Consider the following 15,439-nt stretch of genomic DNA (forward strand, 5'->3'; position numbering starts at 1 on the left):
CATGATACATATTGACATGAACACTAAAGTGGGGAGAAATGTAAAGGAGATCTTTTTGAGAAACTGATTCGTTTAAGACATGCTTGTTATTTTACTTATTGTTTTAAATGACCTTAACATGCATGATACATATTGACATGCACACTAAAGTGGGGAGAAATGTAAAGGAGAAAAACGCTTACATAGTTCATACTTTTCTTACTAGTTTTATGCTCACTTTAGCCATATCTTGAAATGTGTTGATTTAACACTTAATTTAGATTATCTATGTACAAATTTTGACATTTCTTATTCATTTGTACATCCCATCTTTCATCCATATTTACCTCCCTAACACAATCACTAACCTAACCTTAGAAACAACAAACAAGATTCCAATGTTCTTCTTACTTTCCTTCCTTTCCCTCCTCATCCTAAGAAACATGTTGATAGGGAACCTCATCTTGTTAAGAAACTCCATTGTATCTTAGCTAAGATCTACCTTTGGGATTTCATTCAAACTTCACCTTCATACCATAAGTTGATCTAAGAAGCCTTACAACTGGTGGTTCCTCATCTTTCTTCTAAACCAAATTATGGTTCATCATCCTTCTTCTAAACCAAATGATATTACATTCTCATAAGTTGAATCACCTTATACAGAGATTAAAAATAGAGATGAGTACCTTATGATTATTCCTCACATTTATGAACAAAATATAAGAGGTAATTTAATTGATAATGGGTTGGCACTTGACATTTGTCATGTTGACTTCTTAGAGAAGATAAATTGTGATTATTCTCCTATTCAACCTAATTTTCTATCCTCTACATTGAATTGATGGCGTGATTGTATCTACACAATTTTAAATTCCCTTCCTATCCATTCCAAGGTGATTAAATTAAAAAAATCTAACCATTACTCATCATCTTGCACACTAAATTATTTGAATTGAGGTTTGGGTTGTCATATTTAAATATTTGTCATAAATCAGTAATCATAAAGATGAATTATTATAGAGAGCAATTATTAGAGCATCATTTTGTACACAAAAAAGCATTAGGCAACTATTATAAATTGCATTAAAATTCCTTCAAGGATAAATTCTACAATATTCATCTTTTACATTGCTTGAAGGAAGCTTCACAACTTCAACTCTTGATCATAAATTAGATACAAATAAAAGTACTTTCCAAAATGTTAAGAAATGACTATGTAATTCATTCTCCTCACCCTTGGTAAGAGATATAATAGCATTCTTTGGGCTGCATAAAATTACACATCTATATTTCTTTATTTTTATTCTAAGCATTCTTTGGGCTGCATAAGTTACAACATCTATATTTCTTTACTTTTATTCTAACACTTTTATTTTTCTATGTAATTGGTTTTTTATTGAACACTTATTTTTGTATTAATCTAGTCCATGATTTATGCATGAATGAATCCAAGTCCTTCATACAACTTTTCCTATTTCTTTTTTGCTTGGTTTGTTTTTCACCAATTTTATCTTTGCATTTACTTCTTTCATGACTCGAACAGCCAAGGTAAAACTAGCTTCCACACAAAATGAAAATCTCGTGTGAGATGAATCAAAGTTCTCTAATATAACTGTATTCCCATTTTTACAAGTTCAAAAAGGTTGTAGTATGTTCTGTAACAAGTGCCACGAAAAAGTAGTGAGCATATTGGGATGAATGTATGGTGAAATCTAGTATTTATGAGAAAAAATATTAATTTATGCTTGTCTTAAGATAAGTGGTCATGTCTTATTCAGCTGCAATTACTGTTGTGTTTATAGTAAATTTGCATTATTGAAAGAATAAGAAAGTCAACCAACAAAAGGAAAATTGATAAGAAAAAGAGAACAGTACATTAATAATAAAAAAGCAGCTTTGCTCACCTAATTTACAACTGAGTCAACATTTCCCAATGATAAGAGTTCAGGAACTTCATCCTCTTGGAAACTCTTTAAGCTCCAATATAAGAATTTCTCTATATGGATACACATTATATCCATTTGCTTTTTCCTGAGTGTAGGGAAACAATAGCTTAAATAGTCAATAATCACTTCGGGGATCGGACATTGAATGTTACAAACCTTGCAGTCTCCTTCTAAGAGATGATAGAACTCCGTGATTTAAAATTTGATTCCTTCCATTTGCAAAAGGGTCTATTGTAATTCTCTTATTCTCTCAAAATAAGAATCTCTATAAAGAAATATTTTCCACTTTGCATATAAATTACACCTTCCTGTGAGATTACATTCTACCCTTTGCTTTACTATACAATTTTATGATCATATGTACCTTGGTCACATACATTATTTGCTGTGGTAAAATGAATTACAATAGTATTGGGTTGCTTTGGATGCATTGCCCAAGAACATCAAATAAACCCCATAAATATTGGTGACCGAAATAAAGTTAGGACAGCTAACATTTCAATTAATTGTGAATGCAACTTTGAAATATCCTATAAGGGATTTAAATTTGATGCAAATCCGTAGGCAGTGGGAACAGAGTTCATATTCTGAGTTTCAGATTCGAAAACCATCTTGTTTTTATGTTTTTGATATCGAGTGCTCCTTACTGCAAAATTGAACGCAAATTATTTGACAATACAAAAAAATGGAAAACGTGTTTATGATAGCTCTAGTAGACAACCTAAAATCGTATTAAACATTTAAAATGCTCATGAAAAATAGAACCTTAAATTTAGTCTGATGACTTCAGAACAGAGCGAAAATCATGAAATTTAATGCTGAGAAAATATTTTTGACTTTAAGTAGAAGGATGTAAATGGAAGTGCAACATTAGACAAAAAAAATCTGCAACTCTTATGATTGCTAGTGAAATGTTGCTATCAAAGCAAATGAAGTCATCAAAAAGGACAATGGCTAATGCTCAAGTAATTCTGCATAGTACAAGGGGATTAAGAAAGAAGTTAAGCTACTGTCAATGGATAACAAAGATAGTTCAATGGTGATTGGAAGTTAGTCTCTCTTAGCTCTTGCATGTTAGAATACAAGCTACGTTTGTCTTTGTTGTTTGATTTTGCTCATTTTGTTTGCTTTTGTGGGGAGTACGTGCAATGTTTTAAACTATACAGTTCTTTTTGGGTAGGTGTACTGGATTGTATGTAAGTGGTGAGGTGAAAGGTGAAGGGAAGGGAAGAGGATGCAAAAGCAACCTTAGGATAAAACTTATATTCTAGGTAGATAGGAGCAGATGCCACTGCAGTAATCAGGGAAGAGCAAAGGCCTGAAATCAATAACAATGCATAAAAGGAACTCTCCCATATAAATCTGAAATGGGTTTTATCTTGGTTTGTTCTTTTTTTTTTAAAGAGGGGTAAACACTTTTGACCCGGAGCTATGAACCAGTGAGGTCACAAATGGGGGGCTTCATCCCCCTATTTAAACATTCAACAATAACTCCCCAATGGGATTTGAACCTTGATGGCAAGAACAGCAACACCACAACTTAACCATCATAACATGCCAATGCAGGCTATCTTGGTATGTTCTTGTATTGTTGAACTTGAAGGGAAGAAAATTTTGCAGGGGAAATAATTGTTCAAGAAAGTTGTGCAGGAAGAAAGGTTCATACTCTCAAAAGGAGTAGAATTTGAGATATGCAATAATGTGATGAGTGGCAGCAAAAGGGGATAGAAGTAAGTAGTGACTTCGGAGAATATGATAGATTTCTTCTTCTCTCTGGGTAAATTAAGAAATGCAGAAAGCAATTAACTAAAAGGGAGATTAGACTCAGAAGTTTAATTTCAGAAAGTGGGGACCATATTGTTTTTTTGAATTTACAAGCTTACCTTCACATGGGTTCTTTGATGAATACGATAATTCTGTTCAGGGGAAGAAATCTGGACTTTTATGTGAGCTTTGTAGATTGATACAAAAAAGTGTTTTGTGGTGTTCTAAAAGCTCTGGCATGACCAAGTGAGTCATATATAGATAGTTTTGAAACATGGATAATTCTCTGTTTTTAGCTTTGATTGGTACCCAAATTTGAACCTTAAAAGTATTTGAAAGTAAACTATCCCCCAATGAATCCAAATTTGCCCATGTGCACATCTAGTTGTTGTGTTTCCATCCTCAGGCCTTGAAATCCTCAGGAGTTTTTGAAAGTGATCAGGTCAAAGTTACCCTTCCTTGTATGAACGCTCACATCCTTACATCCCTGTGGTCGACTGGGGTTTGCCAGAGGTACTAAAATTTTGTTTAATAATATCAGAGCATTTGTGTGAGATTTTTGGCTAAGGTTTATTCCTTTTTTTCTGGCAAAAAAGGAGATACATTAGTAAAATATTCCCAGTAATACTCAGTACTAGTAGTAAAAATCATGCAAATAAAATTGAGGTCAGTTAGGGACCTCCAAAAGAGGTGGTTATTTAATCTATAAAAGAAAGTCTCATTGCTCCTTGCCTGGATCCCGACCCTTCTATTGCCTCTTTTCCTGTTCATAAAACATTCTGTTGGACGTGTGTCTGATGAATATGTGGTTATTTTTTCATAAGGAACCACAATCCACATTGAAAGAGGCTACCTCTCAGTTAGATGCTAATTATGAATCCATGAACTCATTTCCATTGCTTGGAAGAAGGTTATTTGAGAAAATTCACAAGATTGAGAACACCAAGTTTGCTACAGCAAGCTTTTGACAGAAAGTGGACCCCTCACAGAGGATTAAGATGCTTGAACTAGCAGGTAGTATCAGTGAAAAGGGATTTTCTAACACTTCCCTCCCAAGAAATAGTGCCAAGCAAGTTGACTTATGGACAATGGCAGATTACCTATCCCCATCCCAAAAGAAGAATCCAATGAAGCCAGGGACTCAGGCCAATTGTTTGTCTCTGCTGAAATGAGTGAGAATGCTCCAATTGTTGATCCTCAGAAATCAAAAGAAAGCTTAAAGATTCCCCTAACCCTGATGCAAGAGGAGCAGAGAACGGAAACAAAGAAAAGATTCCTAGTTGTTTTCAGAAGATTTAATAGCCTAAAACCACTTCGATCAAGAATTACTGAAATTTGTCTGTTGGAATGTTAGGTCTTAGAAGTTTGTGATAGGATAGTAATAGTCAGAATGTATAGGATTGAGGAAAAGGTAGGTTTCCTTCCTCTACAAGAAGTTCAGTTTAATTTGAGTAGTTCGGAGAGGTGCCTTCAAGTCTATCTGGCTGGATGCCATTTGTATTTGTGCTAATCATGAGAAATGTAAAGAGGGCCCATGATCTTGTTTGACATATCTTAAGATGATAAGATTGTTGCAGCCAGATCGTCTCCTTGTCTAGGCTTTCTTGGGCCATCTTGAAGCAAGATGGGGTTGAATTTTAAGTGTGATTCATTTATACTCCCGATGACTATGGAGACAGAACCAATTTGTAGAATTGGTTGGCCTTTAATCCCAAACATTTTCCATATTTGATTGGAAGGGATTTTAATATGGTTGAAGACATTGAGCATAAAACTAGGTGGTTCTAATTTTGAGTTGAAGGGGAATGGATTGTTTTTTAGTGTAATATGAGATGGTTGCTAAAAACCATTGCTCCTCTCTGGGTTATTAAAATGATTGTAAAGGGATCTGGTATTACATGGTGTAACAATAGAAAGGGAAAAGGCACGCTGTACTCAAGACTAGATAGATTATTTGTTTATATGTCATATTATCACTTCTCCAACGAAGCAATCCTACAAGGTAATGTTGTGGTTGTATAATTTAAATAGGAACGTATCACTACCCTACTGAGATTACCTTCCAAGTGGCTTCCTACCCCCCATGATCTTGGTCAAGTTTTTAAGCCTTAGATAATAGGGATTGCATGAATGGTTTGAATGCTGTCTAGAATCTTTCTAAGCACTTTGAAAGGTTGTGATCTCACTTTTCAGTATTGGCAATGTTGTGTTGATGCTGCTCAAAAAAATATGAGAATCCATTGTAGAGCTAAGGCTAAAGCTTGAGAAAATATTGCTACGAAAGTCCAAGAAGATTTGACTAAGACTGAAGAGTGCCACCAACCACTACAAGACTACATTTCATAACACTATGTTGTCAGATGAAAGCACTCTATTAGAATTAAAATTAATATTGTTTTCCAAAGAGCTAGGGTTACACTACATTTGAATTACAGGAGACAAGGGTTTCCTCTGACATAGGGAAAAGGGAAGGCCTACTCCTTTTATATGGGCCTCTTTTCCACAGATAGGCCCTATGAAACTATTGTGAGAAGAATATATTTGCTTGAAGTGTTCCTGAAGAGATCTCTTCTCAGAAGCCTTATCATTGGAAGATAGCAAATATTTAGATAAAATCACCCGTGTTATTGATCATCTCCAAGAGGAACAACCCCGAGTCACAAACAATTCTATAGAGAGTTCTACAAAGCATACTAAGGTGGCTAGAGAGTTATTGGGAACTTGGGAGTGTATTGAGAGGTTAAAGTCTATCTTATATTAATAGGAGGTCATCGAATTGATCCCAAAAGATATGGATTATAGCGAAATCAAAATTTGGAGGCTTACTACAATGTTGAATGTCTCCTATAAGGTCTTAGTTAACAAATATTACAAAATCCTCTCTAAGATTGTTTTAGTTACTCAAATAAGGATTTTGGGAGGTGGACATACATTGGATGTAAGGCCCAATAGGCATCCGTGCCTTCTGCATGTGACAGTTTTTGTAACAGATACATATGTGATATTCAATTATGTTTTGTATTGCCACTTGGAATTTCATGTTGTACATGTGTGTGTTATTCTATTAAATTTTAATGTGCATAATCATTTCATTTTCATTATTTTCATTTTAAATGATTATGTTAGTCGAGTTGATTCCATGATTTGCAATATTGCTTTGTTAAATGATTAAATCATATTCAATAATGTATTGCTCATATTATCATGATGATGTCATAATTGTAATATTACTATGAAAATGTCAAGTATATGTTGATTTGTTGGTTTTACTGTGCTTCGGCTATTGTTATGTATTGGGCAGATGTGTGTAATGTTTGACTTGAGTGTGTAGGCATAGGTAAAATCCTAATTGTGGTTAATTGAAAACATTCACATGGTTTGTTTATTTTTATTAGCCCATCATACTCATCTAGAGTAAATGACATGTCTAATGTGAAACTTATGAAATCAATATCCAGATCAATCATGATTTCGGATTTTGTATGTGTTATACCTATAAATGTATCTCTCTTGGGTGATTTTAATTAGTTCGTCTGTGCATTTTGCTTGATATGTCGAAATGATTGAATAGCTTCCTTAATAATGCTATGCTTTTAGATTGTTTGAAAAGGCAAAATAAATAGATAAGATAAAAGTAATTTTGGGAAATATTGCATTCTGAAGTTATAAAATATCTCCTTTGGAAAAACTCTAATTTGAATGGGAAATGGAAATGCCATTTGTCTTAGGTTTTGGATATATGCAAAGCAGCAAAAGGCTTTTCTATTCTTTAATTATGCACTTTTCCTTTGGAAAAAGAAGAAAAGAAAGTAAGAAATTGAAAGAGCAAAATTAAGAGAAAAAGAGAAAGCTTTTCTTAAAACCCTTGCTTTCTTGGAGGATTGAGAAGGATTTGTTGAAGCTAAAAACTTGGATTGTGCTGGAGATTGCTTGTTTTTTCTTGTGGAGTGAAGATTTACAACCTTATTTGTCACTAATTTTGGCGGTATTCATCTTGTCATTTTATTTGCAAATTGATATGAATTTAAATCAAACAGAATGGAGATCTTGATGTATGGTAATTGTTGATGGTTTGCTTGGATTTGGGATTAGGAAGCAATTCTTTTGAATTGGGTAGATCTTAGTTTGAAGTTTTCTTTTGGAAAATATAAATTTGTACACAAACTCTTGCAAAGAAAATAAAAATTCTAGAAATCAACTGAATAATTGTTCATGTTAATCAGACAGATTTAGAACAGAGTGGTATTTTTAGAATTTTGAAATTTGGGTGTTTAATTTTTTTGAATTTTTTTAAGGTTCATCAATGGAGTGCCCAGGATATTTGAGGAATTTCATAAAATCTTAAATTATTTATTTTTGAAATTTGCAACTTTTGGATTGAAATTATTTTGGGGAAATGTGATTTTTGCCGAAGAAATGTACTTTCCTTGGGATGTGTGGTGTGTGTCAATAATGCATTTTCCTTCCAAAGGCTAATTGCATAAGTTAGTCATCTTACAATGTGTGGTAGGAAGGATTAGGAAGTTAGGGCCTAAAGTGGATGGATTTAATTGTGAATGCAACATCTGAAATAGGATGTATGTCATCGTAATAAATAATTCAAATTTAATCATGCTACATTTGAAATAGGGTGTGTTGCATAACAATAGCAAACAGAAGTTTAATCAAATACAACACTTCAAATAGAGTGTTGTGCAGTTAATAAATAACTAAACATAAGCATGCACTTTCTGAAAAATGCATCTGAAATAGGATGTATTGCATGGGACAAGTGTCACCATTAGAGAACTTATTATAGAGAGCATGGGTCTAACTAGTTCTAGCTCAGTCTTGAAGAACTAAGGGAACACCACTCCTTTGTCAAAATAAGTAGAACTAGCCTCATCTTCCTCATTTGTTTGGAATTGCGTAGTCCACCTTGTAAATGAGAAACATCTGTTATGAACTTGTGTGTTTTACTTGTGGCCAAAACTTGTGAGTTGGCATGAGTGTCCCACATGGTTAGGTGACGTTGATCACCATTGGAATTATGCAAGATCATGGCAGAACATCGTGGAGATTACAAGGATTCTATAGCTCTCCATGGCTTCGTATTGTTGAAATTTGTTAAGTTATAACTTGTGATCGTTGGAGATCTTTTGTAAAGGCATGGAAATGTTTTAATCATATATTTATCTCATCATTGTATTAGAGTGTTTTCCATCCATGTTGGGATGTGATCACCACTTTAAAATCTTGTAATATCTGACATATGATTTGGAATCACATTTTGATTGGTAATTGAAATATCATAATTGTAAATCTTAGATATGCAATATATAGGCCTACTATGTACTCATGTTGGAAAGTGGTTTATAGATATAGTTTATGCTCTATATTGATGTTAATAGTAATTTGAATTCATTATCAGATGAGTGTTTTAATTGGCTCTTGTGTTAGTGGAGTTAATCTTGCTTGAATGTTCCCTTGTCCATCGTTGTTGTGTTTTTTATGTGTGAGATATGCAAATTCACCTAAAATAAAATATCTATATTCCTTGGGGACACGTCCCCTACCCTTTTTGATGTGTACTTGTAATAGGCACGTTCTGAGGACACAAGGATCTTTAAAAAATGTCCCCTCTTCTGATCCTCAAAGATGATTGGAAACATCCAAAAAATGGACTGAAAATGGCATAGATGAACAGGGACAATTGGGGATGTCAAAACGTCTCAAGGCCCCCCTCCAAAAAAGTCCAGAAAAAAAAAAATATAATGCCTTGTGTTGTGGGCCTCCACTCCACACTCAGCCTTAAATGCACAGAGCAGAGCTCCATTGTCCATTTGAAACCACATTTTTATGCCTTAAAAAAATCACAGCAGCAGAATTGGAGGGAAAAAACATTGTCAATTGCTTGAAGAAAGGACAGCTTGAGTTATTAAAACTAAGGCAACTATGTGCAGCATTAGTGAATAGTTAACACTAAGAAATATGGCACTAATAGAGGCAAGAGTGTACATTTCTTATTTTTTATCTATTTATTTTTGCAAAAAGTTTCAAGGAATAATTTTTTTTCCTTTTCCTATTTTCAGTTTGCACTTGCATTCTTTTTTTTCACAAAATAACATGGGCAATGGAAGAATGAAATATAAGAGTTTCAACTAAAAATTCATTAAAGTGCAGTAGTGATATGGATGAAAGAGGACAGCCACATAATCCATTTGAGTGCCCTTCCACCCTCTTGAAACCTTATGTCAAGGGCCCTCTAAAACCTCTAAACCTCCTCTCTAATTGTGACAGCTATAGACAAAGGCAACAAAAAAAATTGAGTAAGGTGTGGTGTCAAAATTGCAACAAAGATTTTAGAGGGAGTTACACCAGTTTACATACTCACCTCCTGGGCATTACAGAATAGGGGGTTAAATTTCATCCAAAAATAAAGACAATTGAGAAGGTAGACATCAATAGATTGTTTATGGAGGGGTAAGTAAAGTCTAAGGGTATGCCAATGCCAATAGAATCTACATAATTAGTTATGTCATTGATCATTGCTAGTGATACTAGTGATGTTTCTATAAGAGGAAATATGAAGTCTAGTGATAGTGAGAGCTATCATTGAGATCTATTGATCTGTGAAAGAACCTTTCTATGAAAAAAAAAATTATGATAGAAAGGGGGGTCACTTACAAAATTCAAGTCCTTTAAAATATCCAGAAAGGAGCATTAGCATTGAACAAGAGTTACTTTATTACAAAAACAGAGGAAGAACCTCTTTTTAGTCAATTGCGCTTGTGCAATAAGTCTCAAGGATAGCATAGGACGGCTTATTCTATCTCTTATTTTAGCTAAGACAAAAGAGCATTTATTAGCTACTATACGTCATTTGCTCTAAGAGAAAGACAGATCTCTCATCTTGAGCATGAGCGTAAGTGCTGATAAAGATCTCTCATCTTGAGTGTAAGTGCTGATAAAGACCTCTTGGGCATTGAAGAATAGGGGGTTAAGTTTCGTCCAAAAATAAAGACAATTGAGAAGATAGACGTCAATAGATTGTTTATGGAGGGCTACGTAAAGTCTAAGGGTATGCCAATGCCAATAGAATCTACATAACTAGTTATGCCATCGATCATTGCTAGTGATACTATTGATGTTTCTATAAGAGGAAATATGAAGTCTAGTGATAGTGAGAGCTATCATTGAGATCTATTGATCTGTGAAAGAACCTTTCTATGACAAAAATAAATTTATGATAGAAAGGGGGGTCAATTACAAAGTCAAGTCCTTTAAAATATCCAAAAAGGAGCATTAGCATTGAGCAAGAGTTGCTTTATTACAAAAACAGAGGAAGAACCCCATTTTAGTCAATTACGCTTGTGCAATAAGTCTCGAGGATAGAATAGGACAGCTTATTCTATCTCTTATTTTAGCTAAGAGAAAAGAGCATTTATTAGCTACTAAACGTCATTTTCTTTAAGAGAAAGACATAAAGATCTCTCATCTTGAGCGTAAGTGCTGATAAGCCTTGGGCCCTTGCTTGAAAACTAAAAGATAGGCAGTTATTTTCTTTTGCAAGGTATGTTAAAAACATATATTGTAAAAAGCCAAAGGTCACACCCTTAAGTTTTAGGGTTTTGTTTTATATTTTCTATTAAAAGGATTTTCAAGTCAAATTTGAAAGGAGGTTTATCATCGCACATTTCAATTTGTGTTGCATCAAAAGGTGCAAATCAAAATGCTAATAATATATGGGTTAGTCAGCAAGGTTATTTTGGCCATTTTCAAGTTAGTGTAAGTAGTTAAATTGTTGGGCACAATATCCCAAAACTCCTATGTATTTGACTTGCAATTCTTTTTCTATGCCCTTAGACTTTAGAATAATTTCACTCAGTTTTAAAACTTAAACTCAGCAAACAATATTTTGACTCAGATTAGAGATTCATCAATTACGGAATATATAGTAATTCATGAAATTTATTAAATAATATGCAAAAGACTGTTACAAAGATTAAGAAATATGTTTGCAGAATGCATAGCAAAGAAAATTGTTAAAAAATCATTCAAATCCATGGCAAGGAAGGAAAAAAATTAAATTATATTATATTCTTCTAGCTGTCAAATTTTTGGTAGTTTCACAAGTACTCACCAAAACTCACTGACCACTCACTAGAAACTCAAGTTATTTGCCAGTCACTTCTACTTCACAAGTTTTACAAATACTAACTAGAAACTTACCATTCATTTGCATTTTTTATTTTTATGTTATATCAAATTTCTCTTCAATTTCAATAGGTTTCAAGTTCTTCAAATGAATGTAATTGAGTACATACTCCTTTATGCACTCAATGAAGCATAACCCCTTGGCTGCAAAAAAGTAGACTTTGTATATGTCCTTTCCAGTTTGTGTCTCCTATTACATAAAGAAGTTGACTACAAAGAAAAGGCAACGAAGAATTGGAATATAACCCCCCTGTGGACCAACTTGGATGCATCTATTGTAGAGCTTGCTAGAGTCAATATCGATGATGACAAGGCTCTTACACATGATGTACCTCGTGAGAGTGGCACTCCATTTTCTTGTGGTTCAAATGATATTGAACCAAGCAATGACTTTGATCTAAATGTTTTTGATGAAGATTGAAGACCAAGATACAAATTTTTGATTTTATCATTTTCAAATTTTGTAATTGTAATGATTTTCATTTGAATTGTCCTAGACACATATGATATATGAAATATCATTGGCAATTATCTTTATCACTATCATTGATTAATGGTGAAATATCATATACATACCACAACCCTATCTTCAGGCTAGACAACTAAGGACCAATGATTAAGCTGGGCAATTCCTTCCTTTGCAAGACCAAGTGGGGTGTCCCATATATGTATGTATGTATATCTATTAGCCAACTATATCGTACTTTTAAAAAATTGGTCATACCAGCATACTAGAACCCTGTACCAGAATTGGCAACATTGTTTATTTTTTCTACTCAAAGACGAAAACCCTTGTATTCATTCAAATATTTCTATCTAGAAAATATTTTTGTGCTAATTAGATGTAAAGTTCTTACTTCAATTATTTTGGTTGTGTGGAATTTATAGAACATATTTCAGAATTTGTGTGGTTCTAGATTTTGGTTTACAGCTGATTGCACCTTTAATACTCAGTTTTCTGCTAGTTATAATTTCTTTTTTTTTGGTACTGTTGGTCATACCATTCCTAGGCTCAGCAGTAGTTATTGATTGTTGTTTTAAATCAAGACTAGGTAGTCATGCCGTATTATTCTATACATTAACCCAGCCACAGCTTTCCTAAGTTCACATTTCCTTTGGTTTGAAGCATTGTTTGCTATGCGAACATTGCTATGAGAAAAGGTGGTGTTTCATGTATGTAGTGAAATATTAATGTAAAGCTGCTGTCCAATTCTTTCAGCCAGCTGTACATTCTTCTAAGGCAACCATAAGGGAATGCTGCATATATTTTGTGTAAGGTTTATTTCAAATTCTGACATTATATTGTTGTTGATTGGTAATCAATTCTTAATCATATATCTGCAGATAATAATCAATATTTCAAATTAGTGAAATAATATTTACATTTGTAAATTTATGTGTGGTATACTGCTAGAAATATTATAAGTTTAGAAGTTGATGATTTGGGCATTGTAATTTTGAATGGCTATTCTGCCACAACAATAATAAATAATTTACTTTTCAACTTTATGTTTTTAATATTAATCTGTGCAATTCTCTACAAAATTCAGTATTTGTAATTTGTTCTGAAAGATTTGTGACTAGAATAAGTATTTCATTACTTTCAGATCTTTGTATTAGTTGCTATATTGAGTTCTGCTACTTGCCACCAAGAAGTATTTTTCTATAATAATTATTTTAACCCCTTTTACTGTATGATCTCACCTTGCCCACATCAGATTCTTAGTGATTCAAAAGGTGTCAAGGTTCATGCATTGTTCACCATGCAATTGCAAAAACAGAAAATTTTCAGTTTCGGGGACACTACATTGTACCTAGAGAGCTTCTATTTTTCACCTATTGTTCTCATTAAATGTGACAAACAATTGAAGTCATCTTTGATGATTATACATAACTTTTTTCCCTGAATTGGGAAAGGGCAATAGTGAAGAAATGAAAAAGAGCATCTCAGTCTACAGTCAAGCTCCTGCATCTCAGATTGTATTTCATAAGTCTTCTATGTTGAGATGGAACAAGAGTTGGTTAGTAAACATGGTCGAGAATAGATAGTGCCTAATAAGACAGTAAGATATCTTGATATTGAGTTTTCCTTGAAAAGACATTGTGTTTGCCTTGAAAAATTCATTTAGAGACATATATATATATATATATATATATATTAGAGAAATGAAAATCGCCCAAAATCGCCTAGACTCAACAAGTCCAAGGGGCTCGAACTCGGACTCGGCCGAGTCTAGGGTCCAAACTCGGATTCGCCCAGACTCAGCCGAGTCTGGGATCCAAACTTGGACTGATTTTTTTTTGTTTTTCTCATTTCAGAATTCAGATAATTGGTGGAACTTTTTTGGCCCAAAAACACCAAATATTCAGAAGTTGGCCATTCGCACTTTGAGCCAACCATGCAGCGCATCTGGTTGTGAGCGCAATTGGAGTATGTTTGAGCACATACACTCCAAGAGGCGCAATAGATTATTTGTGGAGAAGTTGAACGATCTTCTCTTTGTTCACTATAACCTCTGCCTCAAACAGAAACGGAGTGCACAAAATGACATCTCCCCTATCATTCTAAAGGAGGTTGATCCTGAAGCCGAGTGGACCACTGAGGCTACAAAACCTATCTTTAGTGATGACGACATTGATTGGGTTGACCAAGCAGATAGAGAGGTTGAGGTTGTAGCCATGGCAGAGGAGGAGCATAGAGCGTGAGTAGAGACAGCAGAGCCAGAGGGAGACACAGATATTCATATACTTGATGTTGGTGAGGGTGGCACGGTGTCACAAGCAGAGGCTATGGTTGCCGAATCATCCAAGACCTACCTTAGACGCCTTCGTAGGAGGGATGCAGGCTCCTCTGAGCCATAGGCTTGTAGTTGTTTTTACTTTTGATATTTGTATGGAACTTTTGATCATATGATGACAAGGATTTTTTATTCGATGATTTTTGTAATATTGTATAAATTTGACAATATTTATATATCTATGTTTGTTATTTCCTTTAGCTACAATTTGCGTTTATGCTTCTGTGATTGAAGTATACTTGTGTATGTAATCAAATTAGCTTCTATTTGATGATGTTATTGTGTCTTTAAGGTGAATTTAATAAAGGTTGCATGAAACAAGTTTTAAATCTTTAAAAATCTCTAGATTTCTTGAGTTTGTTGATTTTTAATTAGGGTGAAGAGCGGATTCCAATTGCCTAAGGCAACATTGGAATCCGCCCTTTAGGGCTGGGCCCTTTTCCTCACACGCCACTCTCTAGGGCTGAGCCCTTTCCCACACGCCATCCTCCAATAGGGCTGGGCCCCTTCTCACACACCACTCTCAAATAGGGCCAGCCTCTTGAAAGGACACGCTACACTAATATTCTTGGCGCCAAAATACCACATGCAAAGGCCGACCTAATTAAGGGTAAGATGGATATAAATGAAGATGCAAAGTGAAACATTATACACTTGCAACACATACATCAATTGTGAAATTCGGTCTGCTATCAACTAATACGAAATACATCAAAAAGGTGTGAATTCATTTCCAGTCAAGTGCGAACTTTGTAG

At 34.2% G+C, this 15,439-nt stretch overlaps 1 protein-coding gene across 2 annotated transcripts in view; it reads right to left on the bottom strand.

Annotated features, from left to right (window-relative positions):
- Positions 1–1,809: 1,809 nt before the first annotated feature.
- Positions 1,810–15,439, bottom strand: part of LOC131049407 (receptor-like protein 4) — an 85,961-nt gene continuing 72,331 nt past the window's right edge. For both annotated transcript variants that reach the window (XM_057983456.2, XM_057983455.2), the window contains exon 9: positions 1,810–2,571. In XM_057983456.2, coding sequence (XP_057839439.2) covers positions 2,456–2,571 — 116 coding nt within the window. In that variant the 3' untranslated portion in view covers positions 1,810–2,455. The remainder of the gene's footprint in view (positions 2,572–15,439) is intronic.

Source organism: Cryptomeria japonica, chromosome 1 (assembly GCF_030272615.1).
Source record: "Cryptomeria japonica chromosome 1, Sugi_1.0, whole genome shotgun sequence".
Lineage (NCBI taxonomy): Eukaryota > Viridiplantae > Streptophyta > Pinopsida > Cupressales > Cupressaceae > Cryptomeria > Cryptomeria japonica.